At 39.2% G+C, this 26297-nt stretch overlaps 1 protein-coding gene and 1 pseudogene across 1 annotated transcript in view; both read right to left on the reverse strand.

Annotated features, from left to right (window-relative positions):
- Window positions 1-26297, reverse strand: part of ATP8A2 (ATPase phospholipid transporting 8A2) — a 505799-nt gene that overhangs the window by 412523 nt on the left and 66979 nt on the right. Inside the window, exons 13-16 of the mRNA XM_037800280.1 lie at window positions 19381-19469; window positions 19019-19063; window positions 14728-14803; window positions 11-116 (exon numbers count right to left, since the gene is read on the reverse strand). Of these exons, the coding sequence (XP_037656208.1) occupies window positions 11-116; window positions 14728-14803; window positions 19019-19063; window positions 19381-19469 (316 nt within the window). The remainder of the gene's footprint in view (window positions 1-10; window positions 117-14727; window positions 14804-19018; window positions 19064-19380; window positions 19470-26297) is intronic.
- Window positions 5999-6572, reverse strand: LOC119507171 (annotated as a pseudogene).

Here is a 26297-nt window from a genome sequence, read left to right on the forward strand (position 1 = left end):
GAGCACTCACCTGGGGAGGAGGCCTGGTAGATTATGTCATTCCCATCCTTCTCGGGCACGACGGTGTGACAGACGGCCAACAGGGTGAGGAACTCCTGGATGCACGGCGCTGTGGGCTGCAAAACACAGGGCTGAGTTAACCCACCCGCGCGACGCCAGGGGTCTGCATGGGACTTACACCCTTCCCGAGGTTCTGAAATTTGTACAGAGAATGCGGTTTCAGAGCTAGGAACCTGCAAGGGCACCCCACAATGCTGAGGACACTGTTCGGCTTTAATACGTCAGAAGGATAAATGCTGCAAACCTACAAAATTAACTTCAAAACAATGTCACTCTGAAAAAAACTAAAATGTGAAATGTACTATTCAAAATTCGAATAAAGAAATCAGCTTACAAATTTAAAGAAGTAAACGTTCAAATGATGTTTAGGAACCTTATGCATTAGTGAAAAGCTATGCAAACAGCCGGAGCCCCTCAGTGCTAAAAGGAAAAACAAAACAAAATGAACAAAGTAACACAGTGGGTTCAAAGCAGGACTCAAATCCAATCTGCATGTTTTTGAATACGGTAGGCATCACTGGCAATGCTAATACTTCAGGTGATTTACTGATTTTCTTGGGTACTTGAAAACTCCTCACTATAAATCTGGGAAGTTACAAGAGTTGATAAAGATTTCTTGACAATGGTTTTTTACATCTTTCAATAAAGGTTAGAATTGATTCCAATTGCTCAGAATGCTTTGCCGCCGTCTCCCAATTGGAAAGCACAATCAGAAGGCATCAACATAGAAAATGATGTAATTGATTTTCATCGTAAAACCAGATATATGTTTGTATGGTGTGTGAATACATCTCAATAAAACTGCATTTAAAAAAAATGTGTGTGTGTGTGTGTGTGTGTGTGTGTGTGTGTGTGTGAGATACTTTTTAAAACATGCTTTTGCCACATTCCAAATGTCCATACTGGTCCAAGGGGGTATGGGTGTGTGTGAAAGTGTGTGTGTGTGTGCGTAAGAAAGAGAGAGAACAATTTGAGAAAGTACAATTCTGCACTGTAGTTACATTAGAGGTTATTTATAAATATGAAAGCAATCAGCCAAAGCCAGAATTTTAATTTTCAAAGTTCTAGAGGTTAAACAATTGGAACTGAAACACTGCTTTGGTATTTTACCTGCAGCCAGAGATCAGCTAGACAATCCTGGACACACTCAGTAAGTTCACTCCACTTTGGTTTCCTCATCTGCAAAATAAGGGTACCGACTGCCCTGCAGGATTACGAGGACAGCGAAGACTAAACAAGGGCTTGGGATACCAGTAAGACTCAACAAATGACAGCAGTTATCATTAAGAATATAAATGAAAATTCACACCAACACAATTCTCATTTCTACATCTGTTTCTGCTCCATTCTGAACCAAGTGGGGATGATAATTGCAAATATAAGCTGGAGGCCCTGAAACATTTGCGGCAAAGCAATGCACCCAGATTCCTGCCCAGGGGTTTCAAGCCTGCCCACTGTCCCAGACGTACAGTCTTTACATTTGTTCCTGCCATCACAGTTTGGCGGGTTCTCTAATAGGTCTACAGCTTACAAATCAGAGAATCCTTAAGGCCTTACTCATCGCTGCCACCCTCCAAGACCAAATTTAATGCCCCTTTATTTCATTTTTAAAGTTTTATTTTTAAATAATTCCAAACTTATAAAACAGTTGCAAAAATAATACAAAACCCATACATACCCCCACCAGATATCCAGATCCACTGACTTTTAACATTTTAACTTTTAACATTTTGCCACATTTGCCACATCGTTCTATCTATCCATCTATCCATACAGCCATAAACACATATAAACACACATACATCTCTGTCCATCTGTAATCTATCTATCTGCCTGTCCGTCTATCTAATCTATCTAATCTATTTTCCTAACATTTGAGAGTAGGTTGCATTCATCAGGCTCCTTGAACACTTCTACTTCCATGTACATTTCTTAAGAACAAGGATATGCACTTACGTAATCACCTTAAGTAGTGTTACCAAGTTTAAGAAATTTAACATCGATAATAAAGCTTACAGTCTATAGTCCTATTTTTCCATGTGTAACAATATATCCTTTTGGACCTTTCTCCTCCCTTATTAGATCCAATCCAGGATCATGTGTTGCATTTAACTGTCATTGTCTCTTCAGTAGCTCTTTTTTTTAAAAATGTGGAAACATGTTCCCTCAACAGCTAAGCAGGTAAAAATGGCCCTAATGAATAAGTATGAGTTTTATAAAGAAAAACCAAATTCAAATAAATTATTTATTTAAATAAATAAACTGGTACTGTGATACAATATGTCTCTTCTTTCCTTGTATCTATTTCATTCATAAAGGGGCAAACCACAATATATGAAAACATACCCTACTTTAAATGTGGTACCATCGTTTCAAAAGCAGCCCAATTAATTAAAAATATTTAATCATAATGAAGAATCTCAAGTTACATTTAGAGCCAGCACTTTCATAAAGCCCTCAGTGGGACTGACATCAACAAAGTTTAACGACAGTCTTGTATTTTAAGCTCACGCTTTTTGGGATACATTCTCAGGTCTTTTTTAATGAGGGAACTGCAAATATAACTGCCATTACCTGGTAATGGGAGCTAAAGACTGTCAAGTCCTCTTGTAAGATTAGAATATCCCTTTCTATCTATTAGTCCTTCAAGGACAGGCAGAATTTTTGACTAATAATCCCATCCTGTGAATAGATTGGTTACTCTTCACTTTGTAAAGGTGGTAACTGAGCTATACAAAGTTTGATTTCAACTGATCTAGATTTCTGAGTTTCAGCTATGGATGAAAACGCGCAATTTTATTACCCCTATCATGAGTGTGCAGATGAAAGCTTATCAGCAAACTATATTGTCTTAGTTTGCTAATGCTGGAGAATGCAAAACACCAGAGATGGATTGGCTTTTATAAAACGGGGATTTATTTCGCTACACAGTTACAGTCTTAAGGCCACAAAGCGTCCAAGGCAACACATCAGCAATCGTGTACCCTCACCGGAGGATGGCCAATGGCGTCCGGAAAACCTCTGTTAGCTATGAAGGCAGCTGGCATCTGCTCCAAAGCTCTGGCCTCAAAACGGCTTTCTCCCAGGACGTTCCTCTCTAGCAAGCTTGCTTCTCTTCAAAACATCACTCCCAGCTGCACTCTCTTTTTCCCCCCAAGTCAGCTCATTTATGTAGCTCCACTGATAAAGGCCCACCCCGAATGGGTGGGGCCACGCCTCCATGAGAACATCTCATCAGAATCATTGCCCACAGCTGGGTGGGGCACACTCCAAGCAAATCTAACCAGCACCAAAACTTCTGCCCCACACAAGACCACAAAGATAATGGCATTTGGGGGACACAATACACTCAAACCGGCACATTCCACCCCCTGAACCCCAAAATGACATTATCTTTCCAAATACAAAATATATTCATTCCATCACAATATCACAAAAACTTAAATCATTTCAGTAACAAAAGTTAAGTACAAAATCCCATCAAAATCAGTTTAGGCTTGGTCAGTTCTAAGGCATAATTCCCCTCTAGCTGTGGATCTGTGAACCTAGAACAAGTTATGTGCTTCCAATATACAAAGGAGAGACATTCATAGGATAAACATTTACATTGCCATAAGGAGAAACAGTAAGGAAAACAGGGTTAACAGGAGCAAAACAGTTCCTAAAACCCACAGGACAAAGTCCATTAGATTTCAAAGTCCGAGAGTCATTTACAGAACAATGTTGCATCCTTGGGGCTTGAGAGAGTGGGAGCCTAACCCTTCCCAAGGGCCTTTTCTGCAGCCCGTTCCTCTCCAAACACTTAGGTGAGTGCTCCAACATTTCCACACATTGGGGAGACCACCTTCTCGGCCCCACCCTCCTCAAACATCGGGGCAGCTCCCGGATTCCCTTCCATCTCCGGGGCACACGCTCAACCCCTTCAGAACAGTGTGGTGGCAGCCAGGCTCTCCCCAATTCCCTGGGAATGTGCTCCACCCTCTTTGGGGCTTGGGGTGGCAGGACATTTCCTGAGCAAGGAGGCGGAAGGCCCGCCCTCGACCTCCAGGGCAAACTCACCCTTTCCCTGCGTGTGGGCTGCTCCGCTCTCTCAGCCCTAGACCTCCTGACTCCAGACCTCAACCTCCATGGCTCTGTCTTTGAAGAGATTTTTCCTTTAATTTTTTCCTTGTCTGTCTCCTCCAGTCCAGACCGGCAATGGCTCTGTCTATAAAGATCTCGCAAAAATTCTGTTGGCTTTGCATGAAGCATGCAGGGGTCAAAGCCATCAGACAATAGGACTTTCCACAAATCCTTTCTGCTTAACTCCTTATCCAATCTTGGCTTGTCCTCAGGTTGGGCTGTAGCTTCTGGGATTCTACCCACTGGAAGCCCGTAATTTTCCAAGCCATCAACTTCTGGTTTCTTTGAACCCAAAAGTTCAGTTCTAAGTTTATCTCTCTCTGCTCGCATTTTACTATAAACTGCAAGGAGAAGCCAGGATACGTCCTCCACACGTAGTCTGGAGATCTCCTCAACTAAGTATTCCAAGTTGTTGCTTCCAGATTCTTCCTTCCATCTGACACCAGGACTCAATTTTGCCAAATTCTCTGCCACTTTAAAACAAGGATCGCCTTTCTTCCAGTTTACAACACATTCATCATTTCTGCTTAAGTCCTCATCAGAAGTATCTTTAGAGTCCATATTTCCATAAACAGTCTCTTTAAAGCAGTTTTGGCCTTTTCTATCAAGCTCCTCACAATTCTTCCAGAAACTTCCCCTTATCCACTTAAAAAGCCGTTCCAACATGTTTGGTATTTGCAAAGTCAGCAGCAAAAGCACCCCACTTCTCTGGTACCAAAATCTTTCTTAGTTTGCTAATGCTGGAGAATGCAAAACACCAGAGATGGATTGGCTTTTATAAAACGGGGATTTATTTCGCTACACAGTTACAGTCTTAAGGCCACAAAGCATCCAAGGCAACACATCAGCAATCGTGTACCCTCACCGGAGGATGGCCAATGGCGTCCGGAAAACCTCTGTTAGCTATGAAGGCAGCTGGCATCTGCTCCAAAGCTCTGGCCTCAAAACGGCTTTCTCCCAGGACGTTCCTCTCTAGCAAGCTTGCTTCTCTTCAAAACATCACTCCCAGCTGCACTCTCTTTTTCCCCCCAAGTCAGCTCATTTATGTAGCTCCACTGATAAAGGCCCACCCCGAATGGGTGGGGCCACGCCTCCATGAGAACATCTCATCAGAATCATTGCCCACAGCTGGGTGGGGCACACTCCAAGCAAATCTAACCAGCACCAAAACTTCTGCCCCACACAAGACCACAAAGATAATGGCATTTGGGGGACACAATACACTCAAACCGGCACATATATCAAAAGAAGTGTCATAATGTCTGATTCAAAATGGGCAAAAGCAAAAGACTAGCTTCCCTTCAAGAAGGATAATTCCAGACCTATGAAAAGGACAATACTAATTTAAAGTTGTATATATAATAAGCTTTCAGAATGTCAACAAAACAGCTGCAAGTTTTGTTTTGTTTTGTTTTGTTGCAATTACAGAGTGGTATTCAGTTAACTGGACAATAATTATTTCAGATAAGCTGCATCAGAGGCAACTGAAGATGAAAAACCTACCATCCCCATACATAACTGATTTGTGCTGGGCACCAACAAGAACCTGCTTTAAATTTCCATGCCAATTTCCAACCCCCGTACTGTATCAGGCAAGGTTAGTGGCTATTGAAAAGAACACCAGGACAGGACTATTTAAAGACACATTTGTTAGTGTGTTAACTATACAAAAAAAAGACACTGTACAGTTTAAAAACAAATCTTACACAGCTTTATATTTCAGTTTTTGTTTCTTTAGAAGGAGTGAGCTGTGTACAAGGGGGTTAAATGCTTTCTAGTCAAGAAAAAAAAAAAAAAGAACTGTGCTAGAACTGACTTATTCATCATCTTCATCTTCGTCATCTTTTTCGTTTCCCTCCTCCTCCTTTTTCTTGCTTTGCTCAGCCTTGACGACTCCCTTTTTGCTGCATTAGGCTTTCCTTTAGCCCAGTATGCAGCAATATCCTTTCTGTACTTCTCCTTCTTTCCATAAGGCTGCTTGTCCTCTGCCATGCTATCATTCCACAGCTCGCCCTGTTTCCTTCCAACATCACCAATGGATAGGCCAGGATGCTCGCTTTGATTTTTGGGTGATAGAACAAAACAAGAAAGGCTGAGGGAGCCCTCTTGGGTGCACTGGGTTCCATGAGCTTCTTTTTTGTTTCCCCTTTAGGAGGGATATGGGTTTTCATTTCTCTTTCATAACGGGTCTTGTCCGCCTTGGCCATGTCTTCAAATTTTCCTTCCTCTTTAGAAGACACAGTCTTCCCCCTCTCCGAGCACTTCTTAGAAAACTCTGAAAAGTTGACAGAAGCATCTGGGTGCCTCTTGTGTTCCCCTCTGCAGGTTTGGATGAAGAATGCATACGATGACATTTTGCCTCTCAGCTTCTTAGGGCCTCCTCTGCCCATGTCTGGTTATTTTCCATCCGTGAGTCACCCAGCACCTGCCCAGCTCGCACCAGCCCCGGCCAACTCTATGGAGCTCAACATGCTGCAATGGCTGCAAGTGCAGGAGCCGGACACAGCCCCTGCCTCATGCTTAATGGGCACATGCTGTTCCGTAATTACAGCACAGTCCCCTACAGATGAACCTTTCATTGCTTTTAATTTTTCATAATGATTAGCACCACTCTGTTTAACACTTGCAAACACATACACTTGCACACAACGCCTATCTCTATTGCTATTTTTCTGGAAGACAATTAGTTCATAAAACATAAGTTCTTTTAAGTATTGATGCACATTGCCCAGCTTCTTTCCGAAATATACTTTTATTATATTCTCAACTACAGTACACCATTTCCCCCAAAGCCTCAGTAAAGCACACTATCATTCACTTCAAAAATCCCATCTCAATTGGCATTTCTTTGATTATGAGATCAAACATATGTTTATTTGACATTTGTAATTAGAAATGTATAAATCGTCTGTCATGTCATTTATTTGTAAGTGTATTTTAAGCACTAAACATGTCTGCATTAGGAATGTTTTGTCCTAACTTATGAGTTCATACCTATATGTTGTTTTTCACAATGTTAAAAAAAAAAAGTTCAATTTCAATGTAGTGAAATAGGCACATAATTTCCTAATTTGGTTTTGTCTTTGATTTCATGCTTTGGAGCCCAAGGTTATATAATGAATTTCTTCTATTTTCTTCTGCATTTTTAAAGATTTGCAAGTGGAAAAATAATCTAAAAAGTTTTTACTGTAAGGCAGGGGCTGGCAAACTACAGCCCATGGGCCAATTCTACCCTGCTGCCTATTTGTCTATAGCCTGTGAGCCCAAGAACGGTTGTTACATTTTTAAATGGAAAAAAATCAAAAGCACAGTAACATTTCATGACAGAAGAAAATTACATGAAATTCAAATTTCAGTGTCCATAAATAAAGTTTCATTGAAACACAGCCACGTTCATTCATTTACATATTGTCTGTGGCTACTTTCTTGCAATATCAGTAGGGTTGAGTAGTTGCAACAGAGACCGTATGACTCACAAAGTCTAAAATATTTACTATTTAGTCCTTTGCAGAAAAATTTTGCCAACCCCTGATGTGAATTATAAAAAGGGATCTAAATATTTAGCCAGGTGTCTAGCACTGGAGAGTCTATCCATTGCCTACTGATTTCAAATATTTCCTTTCCACCTCCCCAGCTCCTCCTCTGCCACTGGCCACTGTACCTTAGAGCTTCTCCGTGGACTCCATCCTCTTTGGTCTTCTCTCTCTGTGCTCTCCTGCTCAGACGCCTCCTCCACTCCCTTAACTTCTAGCATCATCTATGGTCAAAATCACCCAAATCTATATCTCAGGCCCTTTTCTAAATTCCAAATTGCATCCAATTACTAACTAGGGACCTCCCCTCAAACTTTTCACCTATCCCACAAGTGGAACATGTTAGAAACAAAACTTCAATGACTCCTTCCCCTTCCACAGCCTTTTCTTCCTCGCTGAACTTTCCATTTCAGAAAAAAAAGCATCGCTACCCTAACAACTGCTTAAGCCAAGGACCCCAGACATCATCCTTGAATCTTTGTACTCCTGATGTCCCTAGGCCTCGGCCAGCAGGTCCTATCAATCCCACCTCCTAAGTCTCCTAAATGTGTCCGTCTCTTCCCTCCTCCACTGCTATCTCCTCATCCCAACACAATGAAAGCTCATTCGTTCAACAGTTATTAACGAGGGTCTACCCCGAGTCAGGCAGGATGTTGGGATCATTCTCCTGCAACACTTGAAGAGGCTCCTCCTAACTGGTCTCCCCACACTGATTCTTGGTGCCCCTTTCAGTTCATTTTCCATGCTGCAAGTTTAGTTGCCGTGTCAGCCAGGTTTCCAGGGAAATTGAACCAATAGCATATAGGTATATAAGTATAAAGAGATTCATTTAAAGGAATTGGCTCACATGATTGTTGGGATTGGCAAGTTCAAAATCCATAGGGCAGGCCGGCAGGCTAGAAATTCTGGTAAGAGTTCATGTTGCCATCTTGAGTTTGAAATTCGTGGGGGAGGCCAGTGGGTTGGAAACTCAGAGGAGGTGATGTTGTAGTCTTGAGGCAGAATTTCTTCTTCAGGAAACCTCAGTTTCTTGCTCTTAAGGCCACTAACTGATGGGATGAGATCAACCCACACCATCGAGGGTCATTTCCTTTAGTCAACTGAGTGTAGATAATAATCACATCTACAAAATACCTTCACAACAACCTATGGACTAGTGCTTGACCAAATAAATTGGACAGCAGAGCACAGCCAACCTGACACATAAAATTAATCATCACAGTCGCCTTCTCAAAATATAGATCAGGTTAAGTGATCCCCTGTAATGGCTTCCTGCAAATATCCTTCACGTGAAAAACCAGGTTCCACGTGAGCTAGCACCTGCTCCTCACCCAGCCCCATCTCCTGCCACTCTCCTTCTCGCGTTCTCTACCAACCATTCTGGTTGTCTTTCAGTTCTTCAAACAAGGCACATCCTTTCCTACTGTTCCATCCCTCTCCTCTACCTGCCTTCAGCCAGTCTTCTACCTGAAACTTCAGCTTCTTTTTAACCCTCACCTCATCTGAGAAGACTGTCACCACCCCTATCTTGGGGCACTGTTCGTGACGTGCCAACCCATGCCACCAGGTGAGAACCAAAGAGACCTATCCCCTCCTAAAACATCAGTCATATCTAACACGTCTATCACCTACATGCCTCCTTATTGCTTCTGAAAGATTCAGGAGGGCAAGCAAGTTGTCCACTTCCCCCACTCATGCAACCTCAGGCCCAACAAATAGGAGATTCTCAAATATATCTTGAACCAATGTAGCAAGAACTGATTCAACAAACATTGTGTCCCTGTCTACTCACATCTGTTCTATACAAATGTCCATTCTCCAACTTTACAATCCCTTAAAACACATAGGGTAAATGCACTCCTCCACGTTACCATTTAATTGAAACAGAATTGTCCTGGACATATTTTTAATCCACTGCTCCCACCCTCCCTCCAAAAAAGTTCGTACAGCTTTAATTGGGATTAGACCACATTTATAATTAGTGAAGAAATGAAATATTAATACTGTCTTCCCATCTAAGAATACAGCATTTCTTCCTTTTTATAAAAGACTTCTAAATCTTCTAAATCAAGGTGATGGCATAATTCCTATTTGCTTTTTTTTATCTATTAGGTAAATATTTGACTGCCTACTGTATGTAAGGAATACATATCTATCTCTTAATGTGAGGCATTTTATCTATCTCTTTTATATTATAAAAGGAATCTTATTCCTATTATATTTTACAGCCCTTTATTGTTGAGAAACAAGTAAAAACATTGGTTTCTGAATTCTTACTAGCTCTCTGAATTTCAGCTGACTCTTCTGGGTTTTTAAGGTGGCCAATTATATCATCCACAAATGATAAACTTTCCCTTTTCCTTTCTAGTATATATACTTGTTTAGTTCTCACCTGCCTGTGTGGGCTAGTACTTCAAGGGATGTGAACAGGTTTCCTCGTCTCGTGGCTATTTCAATGCTGATGTTTTTAATGTTTCATTTTTAAATAGCTGGTTATATATTTGAGATAGGTTTATATTTTCACATTAAGGAAGAAACTCCGGGTTTGCTATTTTTCTTGGACTTTTGTTTTGTTTTTATTTTATTACTTTAGTCATAAGTGGATAACAGATTTAACAGAAACATTTTAGTTTCTCTTCCAACCTATTAATGTGATTTAATGTCAATTTTATGAAAGCAAATCACAACTGTTCACATGGCTACTTCTTATCTGCCTAAACGAAAAGATAAACCACATTAAATTATATCTCTGTGAAGTCAAAAAAGTTAGATTACAGAGCTTACAAATTTCCACAAGACCTGCACTACAAAAATGGTAAGAAATGTTACCCCAAAGCCCTTTAATTTCAGATCAATCAAGATTTGCCTTCTCCTGTATTTGAATACTAACTACCTGCTTATAGCCCTTGTCCCACAGTGAAACAAAAGGGGAGAGTCTTTGATTTTAAAGCTAACAGATAGCTTAATAGTGAAATATTTTCTGAGCGTTCAGAAAATATTTCAGAAGTTCTGAAATATTTCAGAAGAGGTTCACACAGCCTCAAACTGAGTTTCAATCTTGAGTGTAGTCCAAAAAATTCATAAATACTAAGAAAATGAATTCCTAAGACAAAATTAATCTACCTTTAGTTCTATACTTAACCTGAGATTTTAGAATAAGTTAGGGAAAGGAGACAAAAATTAATCTGAAGCTAAGATGCTTGTAATATATTTCAGACAAGCACTCCATCTTTGAAAGCAAACTTTTTAATGTAACTTACAAAAAGAAAAACTTTTTATAGTTTCCAAGAATTAGCTGTTTATCAGAATGTATATGTGTATATATGTATGTATATGTATATACATCATCTCAGAAGTTACAACTTCTTAATCTGGACAGAATGCTATATATTTAGAAACGAACAGCTCCAATTTATTTGATGACAAAAAAATAGCAGGAAAATGTACTCTAAAGTTGTTTTGCATGACAAATTCTAGCTATAAAGTATCTAAACAATTTACATATACAGATGGTTTCTTTTTGAAGATTCAAGCTCCAGACTTCTAGGTACGATAACCCAAAAGAAAGCTGTGTCTTCTTCCCTGCCAAATTTGTGGAAAATTATCCCACAAATAGGAAGTCACTGTTTAGCAACTTTATCAAGGGACACATGCTTTGTTCCTTGAAATTTTCCATAGGCTGATTCTCTGAGTAAGAACCAAAATCCATCTTGGCCATCAGCCCACAGAAAACTGGAAACATAGTCCTAAAGGATCTAGAAAATCAGAAATGATGAACCAGGACAAAACGAATTTCTGCAGCAGATGAAGTACTCTCTTGGGAGCAAAGGTGTTCTCAGTTCAAATGCTTTAATTTTAGTCAACAGTCCCAAGACAGTTCAAATAAAAATGTAGGGAATCTGTAGCCTAAAAACCTAAAATGTTTCTTCCCTCCTCCAAATCATTTTTTGGCAAAATTACCAAGTGATCATTATAGGCCTTCATTTAAACTGTTTAAAACATCCATTGTGTACACTTAACGCAATCCCTCATCTTCCCAAAGAAAAATACTGGAAGCCGTAGTTATTATTTATGATAAGATGCTAGAAGTCTAAGGGTTTAAGTAATGCAGTAGCCAAGACGACAAACACTACAGAAGGCCTCAAGGACCCTGGAAACCCTCAAAAGGGTAAAACATAGTCAAGTAAGATTTTACTAAAAAATTGAAAATAAATTTCCCAATTCAATGGCCATATAATGCTTTTAATGAACTGTGAATATCCAGATTATTAAAATGCTCTTAAAAGTCCCCTTGTTTTCCTTGATGCTCATGAGACGCTCCCCAGAGCAGGGCTTCCTCTCTGCTAGGGATGCATCGATTCACTGGCCTTTCCACTGAAACAAAAGCAAGTTTGGCTCAGGAGTGCAGAAAATGAGCAGGTTTCTTCCTCAAATGCTTGTTGTAGTGGTTTAAAGCCATTATGCACCCCCCCCCCCAAAAAAAAAACATTTTCTTAAATCTAACCCACTCCTGTGGGTGTGAACCCACTGTAAGCAGGACCCTGTGATGAGGTTACTTCAGTTTAGGTGTGACCCACCTCAATCCGGATGGGTCTTAATCCTATTGCTGGAGTCCTTTATAGGTGGAATGAAATTCAGACACAGAGAGAGAAAGCCACAGTAAGTAAAAGGCTGGACAGACGGAACCCAGAAGAGAAAGGAGAGACCAGGAGACACCACCAGCCGCCTTACCACATGACTAGCTAAGGACCAAGGCTCACCAGCAGCTAGCCCCAGAACACCAGTGTCTGGGGAGAAAGCCACCCCTCGATGATGCCTTGATTTGGACTTTCTTTTAGCCTCAAAACCATAAGTTAATAAATTCCCATTTTATGATATTTGCTTGAGCAGCCCAAGAAACTAAAACAGTTGCCATTCACCATGAAATAGAAAATGTTCTTGAGGAGAAGTTGGGAAGAAGCAGATGGTTAGGGGAAAAGATGGAGAGGGACATGATCTGTGCTCAGGTTTTGACTCAATGTCAAGAAAGAAGGAAAATTTCAAGAGCATAGGACTGGTGGTGAAAAACCCCATAGAGATCCACCCCACACAATGGGAGGTCAGTCTTGGAGCAACCATCTGTGTGTGTAAATTAGCTAAGTATTTAAAGATTCAAGCAGAAGTATTCCTGGAAACACATCTTGCGGGTCCCCAGAGGGTCTCTGCTAACACTGAGGGCTCACTGCTGGCCACCAGGCTTCCATGATGGCCCAGGGTGGGTCAGTGCAAACAGCACCCAGCAGCATTGACTGAGTGGACACACGGCCCACATTTCAACAGTTAAGGCAACCAGGACAACCACAACCACTTGCACAGAGTCATGCCATACCCATCCCGTGATGCAAAGCGTATAAGGCCTCAATAATTCCACATCTCTCTCCCCAATTAACAGGAATCCCTTGAATGTCTTTTAGTCATCTCTTCCCCCATAACTAGCGAGGTACTTGTTACATCCTAGGCCCTTGAACTGAATGGATAAATAAATGAGTCTCTTAACCAGGGAGCCAGTAGTTTGCTTCTACGCCTAACCCAAAGCAGGGATTCTGAGGTACTCCATATAGTATGCTCCTCTCCTCTTCTATTTTTTCAACTGTTGCTGTAGTCTAGGAAAACAAAACCCATACAACTACACGACCAGCAGTGTTGTAAGCCTCCACATCACCCTTCCACTTTCTCCCTTTCTTCTTTCCCATCGCCCACCCAACTTGACCAGACACATCCAGTGGACCTCCTTGGTCATCACCTTCCATCAGAATACTACCTGGAAATACTTGTTTCCTCTTTCGGAAAGCAAGCCCTCACAGCAGTGCACTTGATAAAAATTATCCTCCTTCAGAAAAGATTTTCTTTTTGAGACACCACTCCTCTGCTGCATCCAGTCCCTGGATTACCTTGAACAGACTCTAAGATCCAACCCCAAAAGAACCTCGAGATGCCCGCGACTGTGAACACAGAGCGTGGACGTAAGCAGTGGTTCCCAGTGTGGCCTTGGACAACTGATGGCAGCACCACCCAAAGTGCACAGTCAGTGTCGCTGCATTAGAGCCCACGGGTGTGGGTTCCTTACACACTCACACTTGAGAACCACTGTTGGAAAGGTTTTAGCATCAACAGATGGGCACTAATTACAACAGAGAAGAGAAAGATTTCTCCACGGAAATTTAGAGAAAGTTCTAAACACATCTATTTCATTATAAAATTTCAAAAACAAAGTTTTAATTCTGCTCACATTACCTAACTTTATATCTAGAGTATTTTTTGAGAAAAAATAATCATAATGGATTAAACTGATCTAACTTATACTGACTAAACTAGTGATCACTGAATACTTTTATAAGTTGGTGGTTTTTCAGGGTAACCTTTAAAATGAGAATGAAGTGTGTGATCTTGCAATTATTCTTGGTTTGCTACATAGTTGGGACATTGTGGTTAAGAACCCAGGAGATTTAGGTTGTCAGTCTCAGTTCTACATTGATCACCTGGGTAACTCTTGGCCAAGTCACTTAATCTTTCTTCACAATTTCTTCATCATCTCATTGGAGCTATTCAAGTGCTAAATGACATATACATCAATTATCTGGTACATAATAGGATTCCATAAAGGCAACCTGTTGTTATATCTTACTTTCGTTTCCTAAAGTTTCGTAGTCAAAGAATATTACAATCACTTTTCAAAATATAAGTCCTCTTGACCTCATACCTGTGAAGAAATAGTACTGCAGAAATTTCACAAGACACGTTTTGATCTCTGTGCACTTCTTTAATTTCACAACATATTGAAATTCAGCCTTACACTAACTTATGCATAGTGTTCACCACAAAACACTATTTAAGAAGGCTTCCCTGAAGTGCTGACATCATGAAATTGAGGCTGTGCCTCTCCCTCAGGATCCAAAATTGCAACTTCCAAGATGCTTTCATAAAAGTGAGCTTTAAGCTACTGGATGTCTCAGAAGCAAAACGGCAGACTTACATGGTGATCCTCAATGTTCTTCAACAGCCTAGGATCGTCAAAGTCACACGAGTCACTAGTGGGAGGAGCCAGTCGGCTATAAGAGAGAATAGAAAACACTTATTTTATTTGATTCAAGGTTCCTGGTAAGATGATCACACCTAGTAAGAACCTGTCTTCAAGAAGAATCACACCTAAGGAGCCTACAGAATCATACTAAACATCTAAGGATTCAGAATACTATTTATTCTTTCAAACCTCAAGACACCAAATCCTTAACTTTGTTATAAATAAATATTTATAAATAAAATATTTTAAAGTAATTATAAATAACAAAATAGTTACAAAAAGGGAAAACAGAAGTTGAGGATTGTGCCAGTTTGAATGTATTATGTCCCCCAAAATGCCACTATCTTTGATGCAATCTTGTGTGGGCAGATGTATTAGTGTTGATCAGATTGTAATTCTTTTGAGTGTTTCCATGGAGATGCGACCCATTCAACTGTAGGTGCTAACTCTGATTAGATAATTTCCATGGAGGCATGGCCCTGCCCATTCAGTGTGGGCCTTGATTAGTTCACTAGAGCACTACATAAACTCAGACAGAAGGAGCAAGCTTGCTACAGCCAAGAGGACACTTTGAAGAACACACAGTTGCTGAGGGAGGAGCTTTAGCTTACAGAGACATTTTGGAGATGGCCTTTGAGAGCAGACTTTTGCTCCAGAGAAGCTAAGAGAGGACAAACGCCCCAAGAGCAACTAAGAGTGACATTTTTGAGGAGCTGAAGCCTAGGGAGGAACGTCCTGGGAGAAAGCCATTTTGAAACCAGAACCACGAGCCTTCCCAGCTAACAGAGGTTTTCCAGATGCCACTGGCCATCCTCCAGTGAAGGTACTCTGTTGTTGGACACTTCATGGCCTTAAGACTGTAACTGTGTAACCAAATAAACCCCCTTTTATAAAAGCCAATTCATTTCTGGTATTTTGTATCCCGGAAGCATTAGCAAACTAGAACAAGGATCAACAGCATGAGTTTTTCATTTTAGCTGCTCCCTGGGTAATTTCTACCAGGGAAAACTTCCAGAAGTGCCTGCTCAAAGCAGGTAAAACAAGAGGAATTGCGGCACTGTACATATGCAATCATTTACAGCCAGAGCTCATATATAGAGAGAGAAGAAAGTAAATGCTTATAAGGAAGGAAATGTAACATGATGGCTGTGTGCTATAACATCCTGAAGAACACGCAAAGGGTTTAGTACACGCACTTATCTCTACTCCCTCCTGAAACCCTTTCTTCAAGACAAAGACAACGGAAGAGACAAAAGCAAAGTTGATAATGAGAAACTTCTCAACTGTGAATAGGTATCAGGGAATTGCAGAGCAGAGAAAACAGAAACCAACAGCTTGCAAGAGGAAGCACCTAAAACACAAGCTCATGGACCCAGCAGAACGTGTGAAGGTGGAGATGGCAAAGGTAGCTGTGAGACATGGGAAGGGCTGAAAACAGAACTGATTCCAAATCCATCTGAGGAAGACTCAGCCTGCAAAAATCCTCCCGCAATCCACACAACCAGCAGCAGCCTGTAAAAATCCTCCCACAATCCATGCAACCAGCAACTGAACCTTCTGCACCCAGGAAGAAATGAAAGGTTCATTCTTTGGAGACGTTAGATCAGAGTAGCCCTGGACCAGGCTCACATGTGGATGAACAAGAGCATCCTCCCAAAACAGGAGTGTGAGTGAAATTCTATCTACACCAAAAGGTACGATCCCCCAGCCCACTGCTTCCGCTCAGCTCCTATAAAAACTGCAGCCAGGTTTAGAGCCTCAGCAGGAGATTGGAGGTTTCTTCTCATTAGAAGAAAACGAGCAGTCCACAAAGATGACCCACAGATTTTTACTGATATCCAGACATCCCCTAATAAAATAGTGGGGTCCAAGCTGATCATCCCACAACAAAGCCAACCAGTCCTCAACCACACACCCCACACACATACCTACAGCCAAAGCCAATCAGCTCTGTTCGTGTAGAGATCTTAAAATAAGAGCAGAGAGCCGGTGGTCACCAGGCCTTTGAAGAAAGCCTCTAAAATAAAAGTTAGAGACCCAAACACAAGAACATTTGGGAAGGAGACAAGGAGACGGTGGATAGAGGAGACAAAGCAGGGTTCAGGCACGGGTAAGAGAATGCTCTTGAAACCAAATATGAGAGTAAATTAAAACTTCACCAGAAAGGATAGAAGACCAAGCTGAGGAAACACCAGTAAATTATAAAAATATCAGCAAATTACAGATATATTATATATATACAATTGTGTGTTATTTTTCTTTTCCATTTTCCACACAATTGGAGGATCAACGCAAGAGGTTCAGAATCTGACAAACAGAAAAGCCAGAGGGAACAGAGAAGTTGGAGGGAAGGAAAATTATCACAGATATGACACAAAGGCATTTCCAAAAATTAATTTTAAAAAATGTGCAAATAGAAAGAGCCCACAAGTGGCCCATTAAGTACCCAATATAATTAAGAGCATGAGGCACGTGGCTGAAATTGCCTAAGCAGAAAAACTTAAATGCTTCCAAGAGGGAAGGGGTGGGGGGGGGTGACATATCACACACCAAGGATCAGCTCTAAACCTTCATCTTCCATGGCAGGGAATCTAGAAACAATGTTGGAAAAATGGAGTGAAAACATTTTATTTTGAAATACGGAAATAAATACCAAAACAAAACAAAGCAATAGAAGCTTAGAAAGTTGAAGCTGGCTGCTTCCAGGAAGTAGGAAATGGATGAGAAGTATTGGGCTAGGAGCTGGCTATTTTTTTTGTTTGTTTAAAGTCTATAGTATTATTGGCCTTTTAAAACTGTGTTCATGTTTAAATTTCATTCTGGTTCTCTCTTAAAATAGCATACATGCAAAAAAAAAAAAAAAAAGCTGAAAAAGAGCCCAAACTTCAATTAGTGATATGAATGAAGCAGGTCTGGTTAAGACCAGGGCAAGCCAGGCTAAAAGATAAAGGTTGAACCTGATTGTGTTTTAAAACTTCAACTTTCATATGAGACCAAGGGAATAGATATCTATTTGGTACAGGATCTAAATTTTCTAAACGGTACAACTCTACAGTCGATTTGTTCAGGCACCACAATTGCATGGAACTTTGAATAGGAAGTGAGATACGGTAGGTTAGTATAGGCTGGAGTGAAATGGTGACACATCCTAGAGTAATTTGGGCAGACAATAAAAAATATATTTACAGCCTCCCCCTCCCCAGCCCCGAGGATCTGGGGGAAGGTGCGGATGTGTTGGACATCCTCACTTGGACTGGTGTTGATGTTGTCACAAACACTGGGACTGACGATTTGATGTGCTGAGCCCTCGAGCATGGGACTTGCCCTTATAAGGCTCATTACCACAAAGGAGAGTCTAAAGTTGTATGCAATGGTGCCTAAGAGTCTCCCCCTGAGTACCTCTTTGTTGCTCAGATGTGGCCCTCTCTCTCTCTAACTGAGCCATCTCAACAGGTGAACTCGCTGCCCTCCCCGCTACGTGGGACCCGACCCCCAGGGGTGTAAATCTCCCTGGCAACGCAGAGTATGACTCCCGGGGATGAATGTGGACCCGGCATCGTGGGACTGAGAGTATCTTCTTGACCAAAAGGGGGATGCAAAATGAGACGAAATAGTTTCAGTGGCTGAGAGATTCCAAATGGAGTCAAGAGGTCACTCTGGTGGACATTCTTATGCACTATATAGATAACACCTCTTAGGCTTTAATGTATTGGAATAGCTAGAAGTAAATACCTGAAGCTACCAAACTCCAACCCAGCAGTCTGGACTCCTGAAGACAATTATATAATAATGTAGATTACAAGGGGTGACAGTGTGATTGTGAAGACCTTGTGGATCACACCCCCTTTAGCTAGTGTATGGATGAGTGGAGGAATGGGGATAAAAACTAAAGGACAAATGGGGTGGGATGGGGGGATGATTTGGGTATTCTTTTCTCACTTTTATTTTTTATTCTTGTTCTGGTTCTTTCTGATGTAAGGAAAATGTTCAGAGATAGATTGTGGTGATGAACGCATAACTATGTTATCATACTGTGGACAGTGGATTGTATATCATGGATGATTGTATGGTGTGTGAATGTATTTCAATAAAACTGAATTTAATAAAAAAAATAGCATACATGCACCTTCTATTTACATACAAGGATATTCTAATATCTTAATATGTAAATGATAAATGCCAATATGAAAACGTCCCAAAGTCTTTTCCACAGAAGCTTCAATAAGTGTCGGAATCTACTTACCAGAAGTCATCTGAACTCATCTCTCTTGTCAACTCTGGAAAATGACTTCCAAGGAGAAAGAAAACATAATGGTCACAAAATTGTGATCAAAAGACAAACATTAAGATCAAATCATGAGTAAGTATAAACTTACAGATTCCTTTCTCACTAAGTTAATATTTGCAGAAATCAACTGTATTTTAACTGTTCAATGTTACATTAGGAATACATTTCAACAAATTGAATAATTACATATCTACATCCCCTATAAATATCCTTTCAAAATACCAGAAATTCATGGTATTTAACTAAGCAGCTGAAAATATACCTACTTTGTTGGAAGAATAAAAATGAAATTTTTAGAAGGCAATAAGCACACTTACCCATAAGTTACTCCCGCAATGCTACACTTCTTGAAGTTCATGATATTGCATGTAAGGGTTCCAGTTTTATCAGAAAACAGATATTTTACCTAAATCAAATAGAAGAAACACATTAAGAATGTATTAAGTTGCAAAAACCAATTGATGAAGTTCTTTCCTTCCACATTTTTCAAAATCTGTATTAAATTAAAAGGGGAAAATTTCCTCAAGACAAGCAAATCACTTGCAAAAAATGTACTTTCTTGCTTAGAACACTTACAAATCCTTTTCTTAAGCAATTCTAGAGTCAAATTGCATAGAAATATGGAAAGGAAGCTTCTATAATAGCCCTGTGCCATTTTAGATCTATATGCAGAAGCAATAAGCTCTGTTGCAAGGTATCTCAATGATGAATTATTCTCCAAGATGTTCCCCTGGACTCACACAGTATTCTGTTCTAGTGTCCAGTATGTCAAGACAAGAAGCTAAAACTTTGGCAGCCCTCAAAAAAATTTAGGACTCTGCCCCATCATTGGATTAAGAAGGCATATGCAGAAATGCTACAGAATAAACCCTGAAGCCTCTCAGTGAAGCTTCTTGGTCACTATCACAATTAAGACAGCATGGATCTGCTATAGATTATAAACTTTCCAAGATACAAAGTTTTAGATTTAATACACAAAGCTCTCAATACATGAAGATGAAAGGAAATATTATTGGAGGAGATTACCAGGTATGTCAACTCGACATGATTAACTGAACGCAAAAGAGACACACTTCATATGAAAATAGAGTACGCAAATTATTTTAACTCAAGTGGATAACATATTGGAGAATCGGGAAAAGAACCCACAACCACAAGACAACAGAAATAGCCCGATTCAGGCTCTGGACACAAACTAGTGTTGTGGATTCTGGAAAAGTCACCTCATCTTCTTGGCCTCAATTCCTACAACTACACAATAAAAGGGTTTGACCAGAAGATACATGACATCATTCTACAGTTAACATCTCACTGACACCTCCACAGAGGGGACACTGAGGAAGGGGACGGCACTACTCCTACACTGGGCAGGTAAGCAAGCAAGACCAGCCTTGGACAATCTGCAGTCCCCAATCTGTTATTCACTAACCAGGTATCCTTGGGTAAATTAGGTTTAAATAATAAGATGAATAATATGATATTATAATCTCTCATTACAAGGAATTCAAGAGAGGTTATGGTAATTCCCTGTAGTGATTTCAGCATCAGAAGAAGACAATTATTAAAGCAAAACTCAGTAAAGGCAATGGAGGTTTGGAAGTGAACATGGAAAAGATGATAGTTCCCAGGCATATTCCAGAGAAAAAATTGGGAACATGTGAGGGAGTTAATGGATCAATGTCTTTCAAATCAGCCCCCACAAGTTCCGCAACTTGATTTCTAAAAAAGCTAAACTGTAGCAAATATTAGGTTATGTGCCCTAGTACACATCTGCTGACCAGGCCTTGTCTACTCAGGTTCGCCATCTCATCACAGTGTTGTGGGGTTTTACTTTTTTAATTTTTGTTGTTTTTGTAATTGCAGAAGTTATAGGTTTACAGAAAAACCATGCATAAAATTCATAAAATACAGAGTTCGCATATATCACCCAATAATCAACACCTTCCATTACTGAGGTACATTTGTTAAAATTCATGAAAACATTTTTATAATTGTACTATTAATTAGAGTCCATTGTTTACAATAGGTTCACTATTTGTGTTGTACAGTCCTACATTTTTTTAAATTTTTATTCTAGTAACATAAATACCACCTAAAATTTCCCCTTTTAACCACATTCACACATATAATTCAGTGATGTTAATTACAATCACAATGTTGTGCTACCATCACCACCATCTATTACCAAAACTTCACTAAGAACCCAAAGAGAATTTCTGAACAATTCAAGCATTAAGCCCCCATTCCAAATCCCAACACGGCCACTGGTAACCTATATTCTAGATTCTGACCTTATGAGTTTGCTTATTCTAATTACTTCATGTCAGTGAGATCATAGGACAATATGCATCCTTTTGTGTCTGGCTTATTTCACTCAACATGATGTCTTCAAAGTTCATCCATGTTGAAGCATGTATCAGGACTTCATTCCTTTTTACAGCTGAATAATATTCCATTGTGTATATATACCACATTTTATTTATCCACTCATCAGCTAAAGGACACTTGGGTTGCTTCCATCTTTTGGCAATTGTGAATAATGCCACTATGAACACCTACGTGAAAAATGTCTGTTAGAGTTCCTGCTTTCAATTACTTTAGTTATATACCTAGAAATGAGATTGCTAGGTCATATGGTAATTCTATATTTAACTTTCTGAGAGACTGCCACAACAGCTGCACCATTTTACATTCCCACCAGCAATGAATGAGTTGTTCTTATTTCTCTATATCCTCTCCAACACTTGTAATTTTCTGGGTTTTTTTTTTAATAGCAGCTATTCTAGCGAGTGTGAAACGGTATCTCACTGGAGTTTTGATTTGCATTTCCCGAACAGCTAATGATTTTGAGCATCTTTTCATGTCCTTTTCGGCCATTTGTATATCCTCTTTGGAGATATGTCTATTCAAGTCTTTTGCACACATTTTAATTGGTTTGTCTTTTTATTGTTGAATTGTACGGTTTCTTTATATATTCTAGATATTAAACTCTTATCAGATAATGTGGTTTCCAAATATTTTCTTCCATTGAGTAGGTTGGCTTTTCACTTTCATGATAAGATCCTTTGAGGCATAAAACTTTTTAATTCTGATAAGGTCCCATTTATCTATTTTTTCCTTTGTTGCTTGCACTTTGGGTGTAAAGTCTAAGAAACCATTCCCTAACACAAGATCCTGAACACGTTTCCTTATGTTTTCTTCTAGGAGTTTTATAGTCCTGGTTCTTATATTTAGGTTTTGATCCATTTTAAGTTAATGTTTATATATGGTGTGAAATAGGGGTCCTCCTCCATCCTTTTTCATATGAATATCCAGTTCCCCCAGCACCATTTAAGAGACTATTTTTCTCAATTGAGTGGACTTGGCAGTCTTGTCAAAAATCAATTGGCCATAGATGTGAGGGTCAATTTCTGAACACTCGGTTTGATTCCAATGGTCTATATGTCTATCCTTGTGCCAGAATCATGCTGTTTTGAGCACTATACCTTTGTAAAAAGTTTTGAAGTCAGAAAGTGTGCTTCTTCCAATTTTGTTACTCTCTTTCAAGATGGTTTTGGCTATTCGGGGACCCTTATCCTTCTATACAAATTTGATGATTGGCTTTTCCATTTATGCAAAGAAAACTGTTGAACTTTTTATTAGGATTGCATTGAATCTGTAAATCATTTTGGGTAGAACTGACATCCTGACAACATTTAGTCTTCCAATCCATGAGCAAGGAATGTTCTTCCATTTATTTAGGTCTTCTTTGATTTCTTTTAGCAATGTTTTGTAGTTTTCCATGTATAAGTCATTTACATCCTTGGTTAAATTTATTCCTAGATATTTGATTTTTTTTAGTTGCTATTGTAAATGGAATTTTTTCTTGGTTTCCTCCTCAGATTGCCCATTATTAATGTATAGAAACACTACTGGTTTTTGCATGTTGATCTTGTACCCTGCCACTCTGCTAGTAGCTTTGCTGTAGATTTTTTCAGGGCTTTTTATATATAGGATCATGTCATCTGCAAACAGGGAAGTTTTACTTCTTTCTTTCCAATTTGGATTGCTTTTATTTCTTTTTCATGCCTAACTGCTCAGGCTAGAACTTCCAATACAATGTTAAATAACAGTGGTGACAGTGGACATCCTTGTCTTGTTTCAGAAGGCTTTCTATCTTTCACCACTGAATATGATATCAGCTGTGGGCTTTTCATATATGCCCTTTATCACACTGAGGAAGTTCCCTTCTAATCCCAGTTTTCCAAGTGTTTTTATCAAGAAAGGATGCTGGATTTTGTCAAAAGCCTTTTCTGCATCAATTGAGATGATCACATGGTTTTTCTCTTTGTTCTTTTAATGTGATATAATACCTTAATTGATTTTCTTATGTTGAACCACTCTTGCACACCTGAATAAAACCTACTTCATCATGGTGTATAATTCTTTTAATGTGCTGTTGATTTCAATTTCCTAGGACTGTGTTGAACATTTTTGCATCTATATTCATAAGAAAAATTAATGTAATTTTCCCTTCTCGTAGTATCTTTACCTAGCTTTTGTATTAAGGTGATATTGGCCTCGTAGAACACATTAGATAGATTAGTGTTAATTCTTCTTGGAATGTTTGGTAGAATTCACCTGTGAAGCTATCCGGTCCTGAGCTTTTTTTGTTAGGAAATTTCTGATGACTGATTCAATCTCTTTACATGAATTGGTCTGTTGAGATCTTCTATTTCTTCTAGAGTCAGTATAGGTTATGTGTTTCTAGAAATTTGCACATTTCATTTAGATTGTCTACTTGTTGGCATGCAGGTTTTCATTGTATTCTCTTATAATCCTTTTTATTTCTGTAAGGTCAGTAGTAATGTCCCTTCCCTTCTCATTTCTAAATTTATTTATTTGTGTCCTCTTTTTCTTTGTCTGTCTAGCTGAAGGTTTGTCAATTTTATGGATCTTTTCAAAGAACCAACTTTTGGTTTTGCTAATGCTTTCCATGGTTTTCTTATTCTCTATTTCATTTATTTCTGCTCTAATCTTCGATATTTCTTTCTTTCTCCTTGCTTTGGGTTAGTTTGCTGTTCTTTTTCTCATTCCTCAAGGTGTGCAGTTAGACCTTTGATTTTAGCTCTTTCTTATTTTTTAATGTGCTTAGAGCTATAAATTTCCCTCTGAACTCTGACTTCACTGCATCCCATAAGTTTTGATATGTTGTGTTCTCATTTTCATTAATCTCAAAACACTTAACTGATTTTGTGATTTCTTCTTTGACCCACTGATGGCTTAAGACTGTGTTATTTAACATCAATATATTTGTGAATTTTCAGGTTCTTCACCTGTTATTGATTTCCAACTTGATTCCTTTGTGGTCAGAGATGATGCTTTGTATAATTTCAATCTTCTAAATTTATTGACTTGCTTTGTGACCCAACATGTGTTCTATCCTGGAGAATGATCCATGTGCACTTGAGAAGAATATGTATCCTGCTGTTTGGGTATGTAATATTCTGTATATGCTTGTTAGGTCTAGTTAATTTATCAAATTATTCAGATTCTCTGTTTCCTCCTGTCTAGATGATCTATTTATTGATGAAAGTGGTGTACTGAGGTCTCCAACTATTACTGTAGGGATGTCTATTTCTCCCTTAAGTTTTGTCAGTGTTTACCTCACTGTGGTTAGGCACATAAACATTTATGACATTATTTCTTCTTGGTGGATTGACCCTTTTATTAGCATACAGTATCCTTTCTTTGTCTCATGTAACGGCCTTTGACTTAAAGTCTATTTTTTCCAAAATTAATATAGCTACCCCAGTTCTCTTGGTTACTACTTGCATGAATTTTCTTTTTCCATCCTTTCACTTTCAACCTATTTGTGTCTTTGGCTCTAAGGCAAGTCTCTTGTAAACAGCATATGGCTGGATCTTACTTTTTTATCCATTCTTCCAATCTGCGTATTTTGATTGAGGAGTTTAACCCACTAACATTCAGTGTTATTACTGTAAAGGCAGCACTTACTTCAGCCATTTTGTCCTTTGGTTTTTATATGTCTTATATGTTGTCGTTTTTTTCCTTTCTTTTCCTTTATTGCAGCCTCCTTTTCTGTACAGTTGATCTTTTGTGACGTATATGACTGATCCTTTCCTCATTTCTGTTTTTGCAAATTTTTAAAATACTTTCTTCGTGGTACCCTGGGGTTTGTATTCCACAACTTAAGTCTATAATCTACTAATATGAGAGGATACCAACTTAACTCCAATAGTATACATGTTCTCTGCTCCTGTATCCCTCCATTTCCCCTCTTTATGTTGTCTTTGTCCCACATTACCTCTTTGAATTTTGCATATCCATGATCAGCAAATATGACTATTTCTTATTCAACTGTATTCTAACTTTTATAGGACTTAAATAATAAGAGTTATATATCAAGGACACGGTACTATTGGGTTTTGCATTTACCCATTTAGTTACCTTCACTGAAGATCTTTAGTTCTTCACACTGCTCCAAGCCACTCTCTCCTGTCTTTTCCATTCAACCTGAAGAATTCCCTTTAGTAATTCTTATAAGGCAGGTCTTTAGTTAACAAACTCTCTCAATTTCTGTTTATCTGTGAATGTTTTAAACCCTCATTTTTTAAAATTCAGTTTTATTGAGATATATTCACATACCACACAATCATCCATGGTGCACAATCAACTGTTCACAATACCATCACATAGTTGTACATTCATCACCCCAATCTATTTTTGAACATTTTCCTTACACCAGAAAGAATCAGAATAAGAATAAAAATTAAAAATAAAAAAAGAACACCCAAATCAACCCCTATCCCACCCTATTTTTCATTTAGGTTTTATCCCCATTTTTCTACCCATCCATCCATACAGTGGATAACGGGAGTGTGATCCACAGGGCTTTCACAATCACACTGTTACCCCTTGTAAGCTACATTGTTATACAATCGTCTTCAAGAGTCAAGGCTACTGGGTTGGAGTTTGGTAGTTTCAGGTATTTATTTCTAGCTATTCCAATATATTAAAACCTAAAAAGTGTTATCTATATAGTGCGTAAGAATGTCCACCACAGTGACCCCTCGACTCATTTGAAATCTCTCAGTCACTGAAGCTTAATTTCGTTTTATTTCGCATCCCCCTTTTGGTCAAGATGTTCTCAATCCCACGATGCTGGGTCCAGATTCATCCCCGGGAGTCATATCCTGAGTTGCCAGGGAGATTTACACCCTGGGAGTCAGGT

The sequence above is a fragment of the Choloepus didactylus genome, chromosome 12, assembly GCF_015220235.1.
Source record: "Choloepus didactylus isolate mChoDid1 chromosome 12, mChoDid1.pri, whole genome shotgun sequence".
Taxonomy (NCBI): domain Eukaryota; kingdom Metazoa; phylum Chordata; class Mammalia; order Pilosa; family Megalonychidae; genus Choloepus; species Choloepus didactylus.